The 22,617-nt window shown below is 35.5% G+C and overlaps 1 protein-coding gene across 5 annotated transcripts in view; it reads right to left on the bottom strand.

Moving 5' to 3' along the window:
- Window positions 1–4,625: 4,625 nt before the first annotated feature.
- Window positions 4,626–22,617, bottom strand: part of ZDHHC14 (zDHHC palmitoyltransferase 14) — a 117,624-nt gene continuing 99,632 nt past the window's right edge. For 3 of the 5 annotated variants that reach the window (XM_085297992.1, XM_085297996.1, XM_085297993.1), the window contains 4 exons: window positions 21,957–22,059; window positions 20,083–20,192; window positions 15,619–15,721; window positions 4,626–5,872 (listed from right to left, as the gene is read on the bottom strand). In XM_085297992.1, the coding sequence (XP_085154118.1) occupies window positions 5,471–5,872; window positions 15,619–15,721; window positions 20,083–20,192; window positions 21,957–22,059 (718 nt within the window). In that variant the 3' untranslated portion in view covers window positions 4,626–5,470. The remainder of the gene's footprint in view (window positions 5,873–15,618; window positions 15,722–20,082; window positions 20,193–21,956; window positions 22,060–22,617) is intronic. The other 2 variants (XM_085297994.1, XM_085297995.1) reach the window with 1 other exon arrangement.

Here is a 22,617-nt window from a genome sequence, read left to right as displayed (position 1 = left end):
TGTTCCACCTCATCTTCCACCTCACTATCAGTAATCCCCAATACAGTCATACCCCTGTACATTAATACAGACACTCTATGGAGCACAATACCCAAGCGAGACACCTTGGAGTTCGCCATTTTTTTTTTCAATTGTATATGGTGGTCCAGGAGCAAGGTTCCTTGGAGAGGAACCCAAGAAAGGCTTTCAGATATCTTCTCGCATCACAGATCACTCCACCAACTTGATTCAAGTTGGTCCCTTCATGTCTTTTTTTGCAACTACATCTAAATCCACACAGATAACTCCCAGCAGCTATTACTTCAGCACTGGGGAGAGTTAAATTATGGTAGGGTTTACCTTGTTTTTTCTAGCTTTGTTTTTCCTAGTTTTCAGAAGAGGTAGTATGTCTGAACTCAGGAAGGGCATCAGGATAATACTAACGTTTTGTTGCCAACAGAATTTTCTTCAGTAAATACTGCAAAGTACACATCTCAGAGATTTATTTGGTGTGTAAAGCATTAATTTTTATCTGGCTTGTAGTCTTAATTTCTACTTGCATGCTGATTAATTCCAGGCTTTATGCCCAATAGGCTAGACCACTACTTAGGAAAACACTTTTCCTTATAAATGAGCAAATTTAATGGAATCACCTGGAAACACAGCACCCTACTACACCATTTTCCCAGTGCAACAGTACTTCTAGTATGAAAATACAGAATGCTAAACAATTACCAACTTTTCACATAGTCAATGTTTTAAGCTTACCATTAACTTCAAAGGGATGAAGACTTCATCTGTTCTTATGTTTACAAACGTATTTTCGAAGCTAAAATAGGAAAAGATAYCAGGGAAAGGAGCTTGAAGGCGCATCAACTACTCACATTTTTCTCATCATCTTCCTACAGCTCTTTTGCCTTGAGGTCTGACCTTAATTCTCTTTAAAGCTTTTTCATAATTATTTTAAAGAAATTTCTCATAAAAATATCAGAATACCAGTGAGCAATCCTCTTGTTTTTTTTAAATTCTATTCTTTAAGCTGTCTATTTTCCCGTTCTTTGTGACTTTCTTGTTTACTCTTCCTCCACCTTCTTCTGCAGCTTACAGGTAATTCCCATCTTCATCTGTGTCACCTTCTAATCTTCTCTGTTCAGCTTTTACTCAGACTTCTCCCTTTCATCTTCTTATTCCTGCTTTCTGTGACCTGCTGCAGAAGCAAATCCCTATTTTATCTCTTTATAACTTCCTCAGGTTGTTCCACCCTCTGCCCTGCACAGTTTGGGGTGACTGTTCAAATTATATAGTTAACGTTAACAGATACTTCCATACTGTTGTCAGAACTAAATTGCTGCATCAACTCGGAATTAGTATAGATTTGCACAGGTTTAAATAGCTCACTTAATCCACCAGTCTTTTCGCTGCCAAAGCGGTGCACTCAGCCAGATGCCAAATTGCAATGTCTTTGAAGGCTAAACTATTGCTTTTGGCAGTCGGATGCTAAAACAGATAATCAAAACCAGGAAGCACTGACCTAGATAGATCTCAAAAAGTAGGACATTTCCAGCATAAATGAACTAAATCTGTATGTGAGTGTCTAAAATGTGTTCCATTCATATTTAGGGCCTAGGAATATTTGAAAGTGTGTTAAAGTATGCTACTTGATTTCACTTTGGTTTTTAAAACAGAATTTCTTGGGCAGCGACTGATTTTCAAAACAAAGACTCAGGCTGGTCTGCTGCCAAGCACATTGTGCTCATTTTCAGGTGACCACTCGTGGTCAAAATGGGGAGATCAACAAGCACATGATCACAGTCCCCTCATACAACTCAAAACAGAAGACAATTAAAGTAAGAATTAGATCTCACTACACATTACTAAATTCTTCTTCAAATCGTCTTAAATTTGGGGACTGAAAGACTAGCAGAAGCCTCATTTTGTATGTTCTACAAAGATGCTCCTTCATTTAGTATTTTGAACATTAGATATCAATTTACTTACTGTAAACCATTATACTCATTGTATAGACTTTAAAAGACACAAAATCTCTCCACTACTATCACAAGCTGGTCATCGCCCTTGTAACACATGCTGCATGTACGTCTTTGGATTTATGAGATCAGTTTGCTTCTTCTAGTCACTCACAAGGATTAACTCCAAAATAGCTTATCTTCACCTATAAAATTAATTTTAATGAATACATTAACCAGTTTATGGACAAATAAATCTACCTGTATCATCACTTAATATGAATAGATGAGAAACTGATAAAGGATGCACTCATATACAAAAATATGATTATTTTTTGACATTTATTACATTACTGTTTAACTGCTATGAATATAAAATTTTTTCTTAAAATAGAGATGTCTTTGAGAAATCACAAGAATAAAGAGCCTTTAAGAACATTTTATGAAGCACTGAATTTCACTCTACATAGAATATTATACTGTATAGACACCCAGAAAGGAAAACAAAAAATCATTATTATTAACCCCTCCCCAAAGTAGAATAGTTTTATCAGATAAACCAACCAACTTCTACACAAAGATTTTAGACTTTTAAGCAAAAATTAAATATTCACTCCTGTGCAAATATCAACTTTCACTTAGATTCCACATTAAAAAAATCAGATGAACATAAAAAGAGCAATTTAGTATCAGTGTACTAACTGTCAGAGAAAAGGAACATAGGAAAAAAAAATACCTCTGCAGTATTGACTAGGATTATCATTTTGAATGCCTACTATGCATGCTCTGTAATTACAGTAAAAATAAACATATCTGTAGAGCAGGAGATGAATAGTGTTGACTCATTCCAGATGTATGTACAATTTCCAGCTAAGCAAGATCCCATGACAGAAGACATTTGTGATGGAGGGGAATGGACTGAAAATCCTTTCAGAGGCACCTTTTCAATCAACCTGCTGTTAAATCCCCGTCTGTGTTAAATCCTTGTCTGCTGTCAATCAAAGACTGCAACTACCCAACCACAGGCATTAATAGACTTAATTCCAAAATTTTCCAGTAGATGTCCTCACAAGGCAGTTGTGGCAGAGAGGTTAGAGATGTTACCACTGAAAAAAAGACTGGAATGGGAAGGGTAATAGATTTAAAATAAGGGTAATATAAAATTATATATAGACAAACTTGAAATATTTTATTCTCAAATGCCAACCTTAAAAATATAGACAGCCCTTAAAAAAAAAGCCTCACTTTAATGACTAGAAATAATCATCTGATCAAATATGTAACTCTAGCATACCTGTTTAAAGCAGCACGTCTATTTTGATTTTCTTAGGTTCTTCTTATTTTTCAGTTACACACAAAGCAGAAAGTTCAGAAAGTGATGGTGAAAAGCCCACAATGAAAACAGTATATAAAGACCTYTCTGTAATCTTGTCCTCATCCCTTCTTTTCTACGTCAAAACTGCCACAAACCTGGTATTTGCGGAAGCAAGAGATCCCTCAGGTATTGCAGGAAGACTTAAAAAGAATAATTTGCCTAAAATAATGATCTTTATCATCAGGGAAAAGACAACAWCCCTGTATTAGGGAAAGATGAAATCAGGATGATAAGCTTGACTGACTCTCACAGAACAGGCTCAGAAATAAGTGCTGATTTAGTGGGAGACCAGCCAACTGAGAAAGTGTCAGTCACTTGAGTTTCACTGCTGGAAAGAACTTGGGGCCATCCCAGCACTAGAAAAGAGCTGAGAGACGGGTTCAACARCTGGGACAGACCTGTCTGCCACAGGTTCTTCTATGGACCATTACTTCCGTTATGGCAAGACAGAGTTGCTATTTTCTATACACTGAATCAGGTCAAAGCTGGCATCATCAATTATAGAAACAAGTTCCTTATGAAATCTTAGAGTAGATTTTTTGTCAGTATCCAGTCTGATATTTCAATAGCATGGGTGGCTGAATTTCTGCAGACTGATTATCCTCAATATCAACAACAAAAATAGAAATAAAATGATTTTTAGCTTGATGTCAGTGAATGACCATGCGCAAACAATACAGAAACATCACATTTCTTAATTGCTAAGCACTTCCACACAATAGAAGCATCAGATAAAGCACACACTGAACTTAAATTTGTCCTGAGAAAAGAAGAATCCAGGTTCCACATCCTGAAAAGCAAGGCAAATACAGTATTATAGCTATTAAGCTTTCTCAGCTTAACTAAGGTCCTCTTAACCTGTTCATCGTGTTTTACTTAAGCACAAACAAAAGCACAGAAGTATTCTCTGAAATMAACATTTACATTAAAAACAATAGAGGAAAATACAAATGAAGCATGATGGCCATGCATATCATTTATCATTTGATTTTACTCCATTAACTTGTCTCTATCTTGAGCCAGGTCCCTCACTCTTTAGCCACATGACAAGAAGCAAAGGAGTAAGGTGCAAGCAGATGCTAACTCCACTGTCTCCAAACACAGACCTCTTGTGGGAACAAGTACACATCTCACCAAAGCCATAAAAGATATTAAAACAACACTAATCATAACCAGCTTTTCCTTGCTACTCTGGTTTTGTTATGTAAATATATTCAAATTAAATCCTTTATAACCTGTGTCATCAAATCATGATTTCCCCCTTTTCCCCMGGAAAATTGTGTGCAAGGATAACCGTACACATGTCCAAGAAATAGAGGATGTCATTTTATTGGAGGTCCACAGGCAACTGTATCACATCAGGGAGTGGAAGAATCTGTGGTATGGCACAACACAATACCTCACTCTAAACACTTAAACAGAAGGTTAAATGATATGTAACATGATCAGATCAGTAATTCTCCATCTTCTAGGCACCACTGATTAATTTAAAATAAACTTTAATAAATTGAAAAAATAATATAGTCCATTAGTTTGTTTGTTGCACTGTTTTTAAATGAAACAGCACTTTGAAAGTCAAAAATAAAAAAAAGCAGCACTTTCTCTTAATACCAACACCACTGTAACACATACTGTAGCGTGGCATGCAATCCGTATCTGTAGTCTTTTTTTTTTTTTTATATAATTATTAACAAATGGAATGGTCATTTTCTATCTCAAATATTAGTAGCATAACATGTAAGTGCAGATCATTCTGGCCACAAGTGTGGTAAGCCTTTACAAGTGTGTATTACAAGAGCATAGAACACAGAGCATGACACTTACATCCAATAGTCTCTCTCTTTTGTACTGTACAATGATCTTTGCTACAGGCTGAATTCCAACTTGCTGTACCCAAACTTCAAAAGATTGACTGCTTCCGGTTTTTCTTAAAAATAAAATATAGTCACCATCAAAGAACAACCATTAACAATCTGGTCAAAAAATGCCATAGCTCCATTGAAAAAATAATTTGTCTTTTTAATAGACTCCATTATGCGGTAAAGTTTCCATTATATAGGCATGTTACAAAGTCTTACAGTGCCATTCCTGTTGAGTAAAGATTTGTATAGACACCATGAAATGGTGCAATGCCATCAAAAAAAGCTGTTCAAACTGAGCTAAGCTTCACAAGACCACGTACTGAGTCTTCATGCAATGAATCTTGACTGGCTAGACTCAGGACGTGCATTGTATGGCTGTGTGTAATAGGACTTCCAGTTGGCAGCATCCCAGGGGGTGACGGAGCTTCCTCAGGAGTAAGAAACTGATGACCTTCATGTTCCTCTTTTAATGGTATCATGTCTGTCAAACCTGAATCTGATGTGAGATTTGGCATGGAAGATGGTGGTGTTGGTTGCCCTAGAGTTAGGGTTGCACAAGGCCCACTGATAGTAGTCTTTCCTGGTAAAGGTAGCTCTTCACTAGTTATGCTGGGCTCACTCTGTAGTAGGGGGGTGGCAGCAGCCTGCAAAACGAATTTAGTGCTCTGAATGCACTGATCTTGGTCACACTGTAGAATGGAAGGGTGTCAAAATCATATAAGGCAAATAAAAGAGAGAAAAAAAGGGAGGATATGGACAAAAGGTATGGAAAAGAATGGGATGTGAAGAGAAAAAAAGAAAGCCATTAGTATCATTCCGTGGTTAGCCACCCAAAAATCCCATTCCATGCTGCCCAGGAGAAAAAAAAAATACATGCATAACCAAGCCAGTGTTCTGGGTTGCTGTCAGAGTAGATTAACATTTATAGTATCCTCTTAAGTGTGTTTGGTTACCTCCAAAATAGTACTTTGTAAGAACTATAATTCATATGCTTTGCTAATTCTTATGTGAAGCCATTTGGAATGCTTTGCCGAACAAGTCCTTGTGTAGCTAACTGCATGGGGCACCTCAAAGCTTCCCTGATTTTAGGGGAGTAAGCAGGCAGGTGAGATCGCTTCTTGCTACTCGTTTTACCCTACAGTAACCAGCAATTCAGAGAAAGGCCCAAAGGCCTAATTCAAGCAGCCTCTAAGTTTAAAAACACTAGGCAAATCTGTCTTACTTTGTGGGCCTTTACATGATCTATGAATTAATGTGCTACAGACATCTTCCAGAACAAAAAATTACTTTGGATGCAGGTGGTTTTATAAAGATAAAGCTGACAATACAGCCTGCATGACTAAAATCTGTATTTTCCAGTCTAACACATAATATTCTTACTCTAAAGGACGTGTCTCAATTAGGCTATTTCTTGTCTTATGTATTTAATCTAGATAATGTGAAGGTTCAAGCTACAAAATTCAAGTTTTTGGGCAAGCGCTTTTATAATAACAAGCCAAATCCAGCATTACATAAAACTATGTAAGCTTAGTGAGTATTACCAGGAATGCTTTTGGCTTGGCACTTAGCAATGCAAAATTATCATTCATTCCTTGAGATGACAACACAGGTGGGTGTTTCACCCACCAGCTAAATGGGAGTTGCATGACACAGACTTTTGCAAGTAAAGATAGCTGCTTTTCAAGGAATATCTACAGTTAAACTTTTTTGATGAGTTTTAATATTTGTTGCTTATTAAGAACTTCCCTTGAGCTACTGCCAAATTAAGTTTCTGTAACACTAACCAGCACGATTTTTGAGAGCATCCAACKAAAATGTATATTTAATTCCTGGCCTGACCAGTTATAACATCTGCAGATTTTCAATGTTTGATTCATTTGCCATACTACTGTTCTGTTGTGCGAGAGAAACATTACACACTTAGTGAACACAACAATAAATCCAATGCTACACAGATAAAACTTGGAAGCAAACAAGTAGAATAAAAATATATATCTGGGGTAAAAACATGCCTATTTATTGTTGTTATTTCAAGGATTCTGTTCAAGTAGTATGTTCTACTTTTTGTCACTGACTTCTTTGATCTATATCAAATTACTGACAGACATTACAAATCCAGCTTCAGTTCAAAATACACCTAAGCACAACCACTACTACTGGCATTACAGCAATTCCTTACAATGCTCATTCAAGTTTAATAATTCACTATGACATGTTCTATGTAAAATAATAGAAAGTCTTTTCTTTCCTTTAGCATACCATAAAAAGCATTAGGAATGCTTTCAGGTCCTTAAATTCTAACACAGAGTACCTGAATGGTAGATGAATACATACTACCTTCAAAAACTGTGCATGCTAACTACCTCATCAGAACAGATAGGTAGTACTTTAAACATGTCTAAGTGGTTTAGGACCACCATGCCAATTACTTTTTGACAGGCAAAAGTCTGATCCTTACTTGATTATACATTATCCAACACTTTATGCTTTCAGGCAGGCAATTCTTTAGGCAACTTTTGGTCCTGCAAAATGAAGACTGGACCAGCCAAACAAGTAGTCTCGTATCATTTCAGAGGGATTACGCACAGGCTTAAGACCAAAACCCTGTATAAATACCTTACTAAAGAGAAAATTCTCAGCATGTTACAAAGTCAAGCTCTCAATTAGTAATTCACTGCAAATCATTAATTCTTGATTAATATAAAGAAATAATAAGAAAAAATATTCAAGATTAATATAAATCCCTGCTAGTTTGAAATAAATAATAGCTCCTGACTCAAACTTACTATGCAGACCCTACAAATCTGTTAACTGAATTTTACAATTTCAAGATGACCACAAAATTCATCTTCTCCAAGAAGCAGCAGTCAAAAAGTATGTTAAATAACAAAGTAATGCCTATAACCACTGGGGTACACAAAAAAAAAGAAGTAATTCTAGTACCTGATTTATTGCCTTAGTGAAGCTCCAGCATTTCAAAAGCAAATCATTACTTAACACATTCCAGGCAACACAAGTACACAGTTTTAAAACGACTGAAGGTAATTCACTTGAGCTCACTGTATAACTTGAATTAATTTTCTTACCAAATTCTACTGCATCTCAACTGGACCAACATCTAAAAGACAAAGTAGCCTCATAAAGCTCCATTAAACAGAGCATTATAAAATGCTTTCAAGTGTTGCATATCTCTTCTTAGTTTTCCTTTCCATGCACTTCTCACTTCCCTAAAGCTCTCTTCCTGATCTGGTTCACAGTGCATTCGTTTCAGGAAAGTGTTTTCAGCATTGCTGTTTGGAGAGTGGAGGGGGATGGACACTGGGGAGGATGGACACGACGACTAATTCTCTAAATGTGGTGTATTTCATTACTTTTTCATGCACTTTTTGTTGCCTTRAGCTCACCCAGCTGGCCTGCAAGATTTTTGGAGATGGCATTGGTTCTTATACCACGTCATAACGTGGGTAAGGACACACATTCAGTGATCAAATATAGAGATTTACATATTTTCAACTGGGACAGAAAGCTGGGTTTATGGATCAATGAGAAAGAATAGCTGAAGTAAATTAGCTAATAATCTCTACAACACTCTCATACAGATGCATTACTTCAGCTTTTCATTTTTTATTCACTTAATGAACAGTGATTAACATAAAATATTTTAGGTAAAATACAGGGAGTAATCAGCTTTCAAAAGTCACTTGAGTAGGGTTTATACTAGGGAAGTTAGATGTGTTAAGTGAAGCTCTCAAAAATACACAGCAAATACAATTCATACTATGCTAGTAGGATAGTCTTCAGTTTAAGCAGCCTACAAAAAACTAACAAAAACACAGATTCGCTTATAGAGTTGGCATGATGATTTTCCTTCGTTATATATTTCACTCTTAAGTAAATAAACTATATGGACAAAAATTTTAACAGCCACAAGTTGCATGAATTATTCATTGCTAGCATTTAAAAAAAAAAAGCTACAAATGTAAGAAAAGTCAASCACTGACATCTAAATAGTTAAAAATCTACTAACAGAAACTATTCCACTAGTATCTTAGTATTTCAGACCTATTGATTTTATTTTCTGTTTACATTTTCTACTGTTCTAGAAGAACAGCAGATTCTGAAGGTAGGCGAAATTAATAAGTTCTGTAAGTAGAGAAGTTCAATTATATATATTTACATAGAAATATTTAGCCATCTTGCTATTTCTTTTTACATCAAAAGGCACAAACCAAAGCAAATCAGACAAAAACTAAAATTCTGTATTTATTCACAAATAACAAATACAAATAACTAAGGAAACAGTGTCTTTAACTTTTTATGAAGAAAATCTGATTTTTTTCTAGGCTACACAAAACACACATGTTAACAAAGCTCTTGTACATGGCAATATTGTTTTCACATTTCTAACGCCAAGACCAGAGATGATTTGTTTTGAATTTAAAACAGACTTTGTCAAAATTTTTCTAACACTGGTAACATTAAAGAACGTTACAGTTTTTTGGAAGATGTGAAAAAAAAAAGTTGAATTATCTCAGCATCTCTGAATAAAGTACAAACAACACTAAAATGAGTTCAGAGGAGATTAAGGCACACTGAATGACAGTGCTATGAATAATAGAAAGGATGCTGAAATATCATAATAGATGGATACRATAGATTAGTAAAGAGTGGAGAGATGGAGCTGCATAATTGTTCACAATGTCTGCAGGAGTTCAGACTCAAAACCATGGTACTGCAGATATTGTGTGGCAACTGAGCCACAAAAATCGACCAACACAGAGAGTGGTTACATTAGCACATTGGGCAGTGCAACAGAAGTGGATGCACGAAGAAAAACAGCTCTGAGGTCAAAGTATGCACGTTCCAGGGATTTTACTTCAGACTAGCTATAGTTTGTTCTGGTGGACTAAACGTCCACGTACATTACTGCATATTAGCTATACACCAGGGGCAGATCTTCCAGAAGTAATGTAGTTCATGTGCTCTGATATTGCTCTGCGATGTGAATAAAAAGCAGTAAACAGGGAGGATCAAAAGAATGGCTTCTAAAGCAGACCCTGACCCAAAGAAAATACTAATGCAGATTCACTGTATTTGCCCTTAGCCTATTGTATCTGTGAAATAAAATGCTTTAATGAAAAACCTCTTTCAACCTTAACTTGACTGTAGTAACACTGACCTGATAAGATCCCTAAGTTCTGTTTTAGGCAAAGAAAAATCATATCTGTGAAGAACTAGAGTAATATACACAGACCCATGTTTGTAAAAGGCTCAAAGTGCGGCTCCAATCCTTGTGAAGCTGTGTATTGTGATGTTAGAAATATTTACTACTGATGATCAGAATACGAAAGCTAAAGGATGCTGGAATAGTCAGAGGTAACATTTTCTGGGTCAGTTGGATTCCTGTTTCCTGATCAGTGCTGGAAATACTGATGCGAATATTTGAGAGAGGACTTCACTGCACGTCTTACTGGTAACACACAGTTGCACATGCATTAAAAGATTTCCTCCTTCATTTGGAGGTGGTACGTAGGAGTAAGAAAACAAACACTCTAACCAAAGAACCAGCATCCAAGAAAGGAATTGGAGAACTGGAATAAGAACACAGCAAGGGAACTAAGCACTGAGGAAGAGATGCCTAGAATGCAGGGGTACAAGCTAATTCCTTTCAAACAAAGAAATGAACCAGTCCAAATGAACCAGCAAAGACTAATACAAGCCACTTGGTAAGGCAACTGAGAATTCCTAGAGACACCACAGAAAAAATAAATCAAACTAATAACTATTAAAAAAAAAGTGCATGGAATGAAATTCTAATTTTCTCTATAATGGACTGCTAAAGAAGAAGACATTCTGCATCAAAACCCAAGAACTAACTCAGGCTTTTAAGATAAAGGTCAGTACTACAGAAGTGCAAATTCAATCAATGGTAGCTGATGGGTTTATGGTGAAATAAAAACTTTATCAGAATACAAATAAAAAAAACATAAAATGAAAGAGAAAGGAAAAAAAACCAGAGAACATAATGATTTCATAATGGATGAGATGCTGTGCTTCTTGCAAAAAAAATCTCTTTAGAAAGAGAAGAGAGATTCTTGAGCAATCAAACTAATGAAGARTTTATAAAAATAATTAGTAATAAAAGGCAATAGGGAAATATTTTGGAAGTATGAATGTCTACAGGTCATTAACTCCAAGCAGCATGCTTCTAAAGACAATAAGAAGCTGGGTAATGAATGTATCGGATTAATTTAAATTTATTTTGAAAAACATTAAAAATACTAGGAATGTATGAAGAAAAAAAACCATGGTAACCAACCTTCAAAAAAAGTTAAGGTCTGGTAACTTTAACTTTAGTCCTTGGTAAAATAAAGAGGTACTAAGAAGTAAACAGCTCTGTTTTTAAAGGTCTAGGAAAAAAATGATACTGGGGTCTATGAAGCACTGATTATACCAGCAACCTTGATTTGCTGAGACTGTGCAAACAGTCAATACCAAAAGTAGGGTAGATCCTCTATGAAATATTCAGTCTCAAAGGCAAAATTACCATAAAAGCTCTTAAATATAAAAATGGTGTCCCACAGATGGGGTCCTGAATAAGAAATATCATATTGCACTGAAAACACCTGTCTAAACTTAGACTGATATTCATTTAAGCTTAAATGTAAAAATGATTCCTTCCTGGAAGATACCGCAAAAAAAAAGTGTAAGACTAAGTAAGCTAAAGACATGAAATAATGAAATAACAACCAGAAATGAGATGGCTGGGGCATAAGAATTCTATTTAGAAAGACATAAGTCAATGGGGAAAAGACAGTCAGCCAAGAAGGAAAGACAGCTGATAAAGATCATAAGAATGGGGAGAAAAAAAAAAAAAAAAAAAAAAAAAAAAATCATCGCTGCACTGTGGCAGGAAGGAAGGTCAAAGAGAATGTTTTTCATACATTACAACACAGTACAACCAAATCAAACTTTTGTATCCGATTAGGTAAGATATGGAATTCTATATCCAACTGTAAGGTGTTCCAACAAAAAGATAAGAGGGTTTACAGAATAAAATAATTGGGATAAGAGACTCACAAAACATATTTATCTTTCTCTTCAAAGAGTTATATGCTTATCTTTATGCATCCTCATTAGTCCCACTGATTTCTGTGGACTACTCAGAAAGCATAAAACTAATCAGTATTGCAGGACAAGGGAATAAGAGAATATAAATGTGAGAGAAAACACTCATAAAAATCTTCCTTTAATACCAACAAGCAGGTGAAACATTTTTGCACACTATACAGATGAAGCAGTACAACACCTAGAAATTAAGATTGACTATAGCTAATAACATGTAACACATTCTAGAATAAGATCCAAAGAGTCATGTCATAAAGATGTACTGGAACACATTTCAAATTTCTACTAAATGATCTGCTATTCTTATCAGAGGTAAATTTGTTAAAATAGCGTAATTATCTATGGCGATGTAAAAACGGCTAAACTTCTGCCCATTTAAACAGTGTTTATAGGTTAAGATTGCTGTSTAAATATGTTTTTAAATTAGAGAATTTCACTTCATTTGTTCTTTTCTGAAGCCATATAACAACGCAAGCTACAATTTCAAATATGTTCCTTCAGACTAGCTAGCCCTTTGGGGCTCATCTGCCTCAGCTCTAAGAACACCTCTAGCTTTATTTCCAAGGGGTATGAAACCTTACAGAATGGAAGGTAGGACCATCTCCCATCTGTTGTCTAACTTGTCAGTGAGGACAACACAAGAAAACCTATAGTCTTCCACAAAGACTCTCCCTCTACTCATTTGCTTTGATTGAAGTCTTGGGTTTGAGCTAGTCAGGCATCTAAACCATCAAGCAACAAAGGAAGTTTTAATGTTCACATCCAAGCTCCTAGTGAAAGGATTTCCACAAAATCTTGCAGAGATCTTTCCTCTCAAATCAATGGGACACCGTGTGCTTTATTTTACTTTTGTCATAAAGCATACTTTACTGCCTGTCATTCAAGAAGCTTCAGTACTTCTTTTACAGGAAAGAAGTGAATGGCTGTTTTTTCCAGAACTGCTGTTCCCAAACTGTTTCAGAAGAACCTAGGATTGTGTACTGGGGAGAAAGATGGGAAAAATGGAAACTGTAAAACCCAGAGAAGAACTACAGGTCACATAATGGGAAAAAGTTTTAAACAGAAACACGAAGTTTCATTTGATTAATTCCATCTATATTTAAGATGGAACAGAGAATCTGGTAACTGAACAGAACGGCTGAGAACAACTCAGMTAGCAGTAAAGTGACTTAATTGTGTTAGAGAAAATAAGCCTGACACACGGATGAGACTGAGGTCTTAGATGCAAATTGGGAAAAACAGGTTTGCAGCTTGCTGCTTTATAAGATAGGAGAAAGTGGAGCCCTAAAACAGGGTCCATTCAGAAGAAAAAGATCATCCACTTCACAGCACAAAAAGAGGGATATTTGAAGCAAGAACAATCAAAGGCGAAACTATGCCCTGCTGTACTGTTGTCAATAGGAAATTAATTTATTATTTCTTATGCTCCAAACAACTCAGAAAACAATGTGCTACTTTAAATAGGGAAGAGAAGTTAGTGTTAGAGAGACTGGGAAACTAAACAGGTCTTCACAGTTTGTAACAAAACTCAAGGGAGACATTTCAGAAGTTATAAAGATCACACCGATAGCCAGCTGCCATTAGAAGACAATTGGTCTTAGGCATACACCAGGAATAATACCCTGAGCAAAATGGCATCACAGTCTTAAAGATACTCCTGTATACAAAATATGACCTATTAAAATTTTCAAGTTTTCTCTGGGAGAGCATTTGCAGGAACAAAAGCTGAAAATTTCAACAGCTTCAAAGTGACTGATAACTGTTGTATCACCTAAGTCTTTCCCAGCTCAAGTCCTGTGACGTTCTGTCATATAAGGATATAAGAAGCTCTAATCCTTGAAGATTTGTGTTTGTGTATTTACAGGTAGTATACTCTTAAGCCGTAAGATCTACTCGTTTGACTTAAAATCATACTATAACAGTTTTTTGTATTTCTAGAGAAAAATGTATCCATCTACTATCAAACTGACAACAAATTTGCTCATTAATACCTAGAAACAATGAGTGAGTGCTTTCTTAAAACGCCAAAAAAATTCTTAAAATGCCAGTATAATATAATGCCAAGGACTTACTGTGGGCTARCAACCTTTATAAATAACAAGCCTTGATAGAGTCAGGAAATTTGGCCAAACCTTTAAAGACTTCAGAATACTTCTAAGTTTTGCTTTCTTTTTCTCTTTTTTTCTTTCTTTCAAGGTTACATTTTATGAGTAAAATTTGTATAGGGCACTACCTTGTTCTGCTCAACTGCACCTCAGGAAAGAGTCAAATGAATATTGCGTTTCTAATCAAGTTTCTCATTAAGAAGACTGACAAATCTTCCCTTTAATTCTAGAAATAATAAGTAGAAACAGCTTAGGAACTACAACAAGATGTATATACCAGTTCGTAAGTGACACTAAACCTAATTTGTCTGGAAATAGTGAGCCATTTCTTCTTATTTTCAAAAGAGAGGCTGAATTATATTAGGAGGCCTGTGGCCTCCTCTCTTTTGGCAGAAAGAGGAGTACATAACTCATAGCTTCTTTGATAAAGTCTTAAAACTCACATACTGTAAAGATACGTGGATAACAATTCAGAAATAGGCACATAAGATGCTTGCCTTTGGAAAAAGATCTCTTTCCAGTTATTGTCGTCATCTTGGCACTGGAAATCCTATCTTCTTAAATCTTCTTAAAGAGGAAATCCTATCTATTATGATAGCCAATGCTACCAGCAAAAAAACATAGTAAGAACTATTGGCACAGTCTCAATAGATGTTTAAAAGCTTTTGTTGCATCACTCCAGTTGCCATTTTTTGTTCATTGGAAGTTCAGTGTCCTCCTGCTCTTTCTTCAACACACTCCTCCCCTAGAAACTCCTTTTTGTTAATCTTTGCTTTTTAAAACACATAAGTCTATGCAAAACTGCAGCGTACAAGCAAAGGAGGAAACAGTGAATGAAGAAGGTGCTATATCAAATAACATTTAGCTGGAAACCGATGAACCGGAGTAAGTCCATAATACTTGAATATTCCAGTTCAAAACATGGTAGGTGTCAATAGTACAAATCAAAATGCCAATATATTCAATAAATCAACAGTGTAGAAAAGCCTTGCTTTTTCAGAATCCATGAGCAATATCTATTACACTGTGTGAAACATACATTAAAAAGGCCTTGATTTTTTTCTCTTTACTGTTAATAAACAAGTCATTCCACCCAATGTCAGCTGTATCCAGTTAGTTATTACTTGATTAGTTCACACGAAAGCGGAGAAGGAAAACATTCACAGGGATCTTGATGAACAACATTATGGGATGATTCCTACCATGTTGCTCTGAGACTGTGTGGCCCCATACATAGTAATGCCATTTGATGGTCCTGCTAATTGTGGTGTATCTGGCTGTATAAATCCTCTTCTGTCAATTAAGCTRTGGAATAATCAAAATAAAGAAAAAGAGAATTAGAAATATTTCTGATTATTAATCCTTCTCTTAATAAAAGGAAGAAAAAATTATAATATGCAATAGACCTTAATGCATCATCAGCACATCTTCAAATATCTCTTTTATTCAACCAAAGAAGTATGACATTTTGTGTCCACTCATTAGCAGGATAACTGATAATTACTATCCCTCTGTATCATTATATGTATTGCAACTTTTCTGGATTTTTAATATAAACAAAAGATTTAGAAGCTGAGTAGCAGGTACCATGAAAAGAAGAATTTAAAACCTACAGGTACAATAACAAATTACAAAACTTACTAGCACACTTCGAATCAGTATCTATTTTAAAGGTTCTTTTATTATTCAATTTCTATACCGGTACCTTAAAGCTCAAGACCAAAAAAGAAAAAAAGAATTTTTACAATCTACTTAACAACAAAATTTAGAAAGAAAGAGGAATGCTGATTTAGACAACTTACGTACCAGGGTGTTTCACTATAGTTATCTAAGACTGCTCATATTTTTCTACTGCTCTTATCAAAGTGATGCGCTCGTAAGACTCAAGTAAAAAGTTTTTAAGAAAAAGAAATGGATTTGTGGAGAAATTCATTAAAACAAAGTAAAAAGATAATGTAAGAACATGAAATAATGAATGGAACCATCTGACATAACTAAAGATTTTGCTAAAATTCTATATACAATTTTACTCTCAATTTGAGAATCAAAACACAGTTAATAAATAATCATATGGAAAACTGAATACACTGACTGAAGTACAGTATCCTATATGTGCATTAGCACTTCTGAAATATATAAGACAAAAATTTYTGGACTGTTTGTGCTTCAAATGCATCCAAAATCTTGGGTGAAGTTCTCATAATTTCTATATATTTTTAATCTTAGGCCAAAAAAGCTGTGATGTGAACAATATTGCTTCACATCTAAAAATTTAACAAACTTAACAGGCCAAAAATGCTACAAAATTTTAGTTCCAAAGTAAAACCTTTTACCACAGTTTGTCAAATTTTACCAGAGCTTTTATAGTGCCTGTTACTAAGAGATAATGACAGGAATGCCATAAAATACCTGAGAGCTAGAGTTAGCACAGAAATGGTTTTAGTTGCTGATTTACAGGACTTCTAAATCTTGGGTCAAGATAGCCTCAATTTTAGAAGAAAGAATCGGATACACAGAAAATGCAGCATTTTTCCTCTCAAAAGAGAATGAGATTTCTACCACTCAGAAACCAACCAAAACTCTCATCACAACGGTCTGCAGAACAGGTTTTCACGTACATTCAGAATACTTAAAGAAAAACTGAGATTACAATTTCTTGTGGAAAACACACCTCGAAAGTCAGATCCTTAACAAAAAGGTTTATGATTATGTCAAAACACTACTGTRGATCCAAATAACGATTTGAAAGTTACTGTTGAGGATATGCAAAATGCATTCTGAATTCACCTGCAAGTGTTTCAAAATTGAGAAACACTATCTGTCAGAGAACTGAGAAAAATATAGATTATTTACAGAGATCCTCTCTGAATCTGCGTTCTGTCCTTAGAGCAACACGAACATTTGGAATTTTAAGCTCTAACTGCTGTTAGTCCATTTTATCAGGATTTAAGGGGAAAAAGGAACCTGAATATCCAGTGACTTAGGGTGTAGCTGGGATTAAATATTTCAGAGTGATCTCACTCATAAGCAGAAGTTTAGATTAATTAGATTTCAGACTAGGAAAGAGAGTATAACTTACAATTACAGGGTTATAATTTACAATTTACAGTCTGTCACAAAATATCTCCCTGCAGAAACTGTCAATACATTGGCATCTAAATAAATTGTGGCAGTAGATGGGACTCAGAAAAAAAGACATACAAACTCAGTCAAAACACAGGGACAACGCCAGTCTGGATGAATACTTGTCTGCTGTGCTGCTACTTGCATCAGTCTAAGCTTCTATTTCAAATACTGTGAAATCTTCCATGTTTTTCATAAAAACGTTCATGTAGAGTCAACCAAAAGAATTTGATTCAAAACAAGGCACTGAGTTTTTATCTCACATACTTCTGTGGAAAGCAAAACAAGCGAATTAAAGGGTTGGCCCTTAACTCACTGCCCTTGCAGGCACCACCCATAAAGGCAGGAAGCAGTGGCAGTGTTGCCCTTTCCCACTACAGTGATTACTGTGTTGACCCAGTATGTGGAAAACATAACTTAGTTCTATCTGTTCCTTAGGAAAAGATGTTATCAGTCTCTCCTGTTGACCTTCTACCTCTCTGAATAAGAATTTCAAATATTCACAGTAGCAGAGACAGAAATCCCACTTCTAATGAAGCACATTAGCTACATTACATCGGTATCATTTACTCTTTCTTTCTCAGAAAGAATGAATCTCTTATGTTCAGATTCATACCAACATAATTCTAGACAAAGCCAAACAGCTTCAGCAGATGCGTCCTGTCACAACGATCTACAAGGTGGCAGTCACTCTCTGCAAGAGGAACTGCGCCTCTATCATACACGTATCAGAGGAACCTGAGCACAGAGCTTTGAAATAAGGACAAAATTGAGTCCTTTCTGCTGCTAGTTTTATTTGTCTAATCTCAGTTGTCTTATATTTTGGTTTAAGCTAAAAATCATCTGCAGTCTTGAACATCCAAGTGTATTCAGGAAGCAACATTTTTTATTTGAAAAGCAAATACATATTCACCAAAAAAATGAATCCATTAAAACTTACTTTGGTGTAAAAGCTTACTTGGCTTACTCAGCTTAGTGTATGCATGTTAACAGTATTATAAGTAAAGAAAAATTATTGCCCATTTAAATAAGACAGTTCAAAGTGAAAAGACAAAATCAAACTAGTTGTAGAATTAAGGCTCCAAACCCATACCTCTCCTAAACTCCTGTGTCACGCTTGTTAGATACGTAAGAGTTCAATTAGCATTCAAAATATGGTGTAGGTTTTTAGACTAATTTCTGCTGGCACGAGCATCAATAAAGTATTCTCCTCTTTTATATTTTGTCACCAAATATTATTATTATTTTGCCTTGATATGGCTGTCAGGAGCAAATGAAATATTATGGATTTATATTTTATAGCAAGGTAAAATAAGGACCAGATGCATACATTGTACAGTGGTTTTATGGCACTGTTATACAGGACAGGCTTCCTGTCCTGAAGAAGTTAGGCATTACTCTGAAGTCCACATAAGACCAATTGTTGGCAATAAATACCGGTAATTGGCTGGCAAATTGGCAAGAGATGTCAAATGACATTTTTTAATTACTAGATCATACAATCATAGAATCAGTAAGGTTGGAAGGGGCCTCCAGAGATCATCTAGCCCAACCTCCCTGCTCCACAGGGTCACCTAGAGCATAGATGATCTTTCTTTTGAAACATGAGTTACATCAACTATTTGGCACTTCCGATTATATCACTCAAGCAATCATARAAATAGATTATATTTAAAAATAATCTGAGATTTTCATGCCTCTAGTTCCATTTCTGATTGATTTTTCTAATTAAGCTCACCAATACCAAATCCAGCTCTATCTAACAGCCACAGAGAAAATGTCTGATGTTTCTTGATCTGGATGAAACAAAAACTGTGTCCTAGTTCGGCTACTTTCACTATTTGGAAGCTCTATTATACTTTATACCTTCTAGATCAGATATTCTAAAATATTTTTAGAGATTATTTTTGATCAAATATTCCTCATTTTGAAAGTTTGCAATATATCCTCCTGATTTCTAACCACAGAACATCCAGAACATCCTTTGTTTAAGGTATATCAGCTGTTCTTTAAGCTGATTTACCATATAGAAATGAGCCAAAAAYTTCATCACCAGGAAAGCCTACTGGAGACTTGACCTATCTGTGGATTAAAATAAGAGAAATATGGAACTAAAGGCATTTAATTTTATGGAAAGCTTTCTTATCCTAGTAAGAAAAGAATGAAGATGCATGATGAGAAAGTTATAAAACAAAGGAGAGCCTCCACTGATCCACACCTAACTACTTAGAATTTTTTTTTATTGCTGGCAGCCATTAGCTGCTGTGGTAAAGATTCAAAGAACAAACAAACAAACAAAAAGTTTAATTTCTGATGTGTCAAATTTAAGTTCATCTACTTTACAGGATCTGATCACTAACTTAGTTTAACCACAACTTACTGACTTGTCTGTTCAATATAGAAGAAAATTTAATTAAAGTCTCTTGTGGASAGTAAAACAAAACTTTTTAAAGTTTCGTCAAGTCGAAGAAATCAGAAAGACTATTTTATCATTAATAATCATTTAGCTTAATTCTTGCTAACAGTACTTCTGATACTCTTACCTTGGAGAGAGGGGCCCACAGAGTGCAGCACAGCAATTAGTAAAGATGTTGCCGTAACTGTACGGATTATAGTTTTCTTTACCTCTTTTATTTGACCATGATCCTTTAATCTGAAGAGATATGAACAAAATATATCTCATATAGTACAATACAGAGAAACACTGAGGCAAATTAAGGGTTATCAAAGCTGCAGCAGGCTACTTATGTCCAAGACGGACCAGAGAAAACGAGTGATTACACTCTCCTAACAGCTCRGAGCTGTGGGCTCTTAGGAATGGCTGTACACCAAACCCTTGAAGTACATGCTAAAAGCACATGCCTTACCTCCACAGACTCAGAGCGCCCCAAATCTCAAAGGGTCAACATAGTTACAGTAGGAATTTCAGCATCTAAGCATGTTTTGCACAACAGGTCTGGATTTACTTGTACGAAGATCATAGCATGTTCTACGGAAGAGGTTCAATTGACACATACCCCTAAAGCAAGCGACAGGGCACTCGAGCTGTACAATATCACAAAACCCTCTCTTCCTGCAAACCCCCAAATGGCTCTAGCATATCCTGAAGCAACTGCAGTCATTACCTTTTAACCTAAGCTATGTTTTCTTTTAGCCACTCTTACACCTTCTGTGAGATATTTGATAGCCCAAGTAAAACACCTTGCTGTATTCAATTCAAAATGTATGCTTTTAAATGAAGTTACTAAGCAGTTTACTTGAAATTCACCCATATAATGGGGAACTACAGCACTGTAGTCTGACAGCTTTCAAGGAGAAAGATATATCTGAGGGGGAAAAAAATGGAAGCATGCATGGTCCATCTAGAGAGACAACATTGGCCTGAACCTAACAACTGAGGAACGCTACTGTATCTCATCTGTCTTACTAACACGGTGAACTTCTCCAAAGTCAGGCTCCTTGCCTGGATACCTGGTCCTGAGGCACAATCCATTCTGAGTCTGCTTTGGTAAGTTCTGGGTTATCTTCTCCCTCCCTATGACCTTTACCAATATCAAACATGTAAGTGGCAGTGGCAAAGATGTTACTTTTACTTTTACCAGCTATCAACAGAAAAGGTACAGCAAAAAAGTTACAATAAAGTAATTTTAAACTTGCAATAATTTGATCAAAAATGTTAGGACCACTGTATTTGGGTTGCTTGCCAAATTCCAGAAAGCATTCTATACCACTAGCTAACCAGCTATTTTTATTTTCTTCTTTCACTTGGGAGGAGACATATTAAGCCTCTACACCCAGTTATTTTTAATTCCACATCAAAAATCAATGAAAACTTGTGTGCTATATAAGACAATGGTAGAAGTTGACCTGTGAATTAATGATATATTTCTTACTACATGTTTCACCTGAAACACTGGCAAAGAAATTTCAAAGGAAAGGTGAGATAAAACATAATTTTTTTGTTTTGAGAGTTAACATACTTTGAAATTTTTAGAGTAAGCAATTTTTCAGTCAAAGAGTACTTAGGACTCCAAATGAAAAAGAGATACTGAAACTGTTCAGTGACTTTCTACTGAATTGAAATGTATAAAATACACTTTTAGCTTGTTCCTCTATGTCTACTCTCTACTCTCTAAATTTTCCTGTTCAAGATATACGTCTTATGGGTATAAATCACAATGGATGCACTAGGTAATCAGCACATCTTCAAGTCATAACAACCATGGCCCAAGAGATCGCCTCTGATATTCTGAATCAAGTTTGGTGAGGTTCCTTCTTTCTTATTGAGGCAATCACAAGTTATGCAGTAATAACTTCTCTAAGAATCACAGAGAAAAAAATGTATGCAATTAAAATTAATCATCTACTCATCACTACTATTTGGAGACATATAAGTAGAAATATACCATGAACTTACATCTTCATTTGTTGTTTGATTGGAGCTGATCAAATACGTGTGAAAACCTGAGAGACCAACAATGGACCATACGGAGAAAAAACACACCACAGCTTCCAGCACAGTAATTGAAAGTCAAGGAAATACAAGCAAAAGATATTATATCTAAAAACAAGTAGTTACAATCACAAAATTCACAGTTGTCAAYCTGTAATCCATAACTCCCTAGAAGTCCTGAGGGTACTGCAAAAGGCTCAGCTAGTATTAATTCAGAAAAGCATGTCTATCATCAGCTGGCTTTAGGGTATGGATCACTGGATAACATCTACACCAGAAACTATTTGAGGGTCTGCAGATTGAGAAAGGCCAGAAACTACCAATGAGTGGTTCAGATCTTTTTAATTGCTGACTTTATTACATGTTCACTCAATAAACTTTTTCATATTTTTATTAAGACAGGTACATTAATAAATAGCAGTAAATAATACCTCTAATGAGGTGAAGGGAAGAYTAAATTCAAGCCAGGTGACTGAACGCTACTTGAGCAGGAAAAATAGAACAGAGATGTTTGCATAAACACAAAAGTAGCAGGAAAACGTGCACAAAAGGAGTCTTGAGCAAGGACCAAGTTTTTTAGATCTGTGCTCATACAATAATAAAAACTGAGTAAACTTGTATACTT

This window comes from Rhea americana, unplaced genomic scaffold (assembly GCF_003343005.1).
Source record: "Rhea americana isolate MKP2758 unplaced genomic scaffold, rheAme1 scaffold_134, whole genome shotgun sequence".
NCBI lineage: Eukaryota > Metazoa > Chordata > Aves > Rheiformes > Rheidae > Rhea > Rhea americana.
This window is presented reverse-complemented; position numbering and strand designations above follow the sequence as displayed.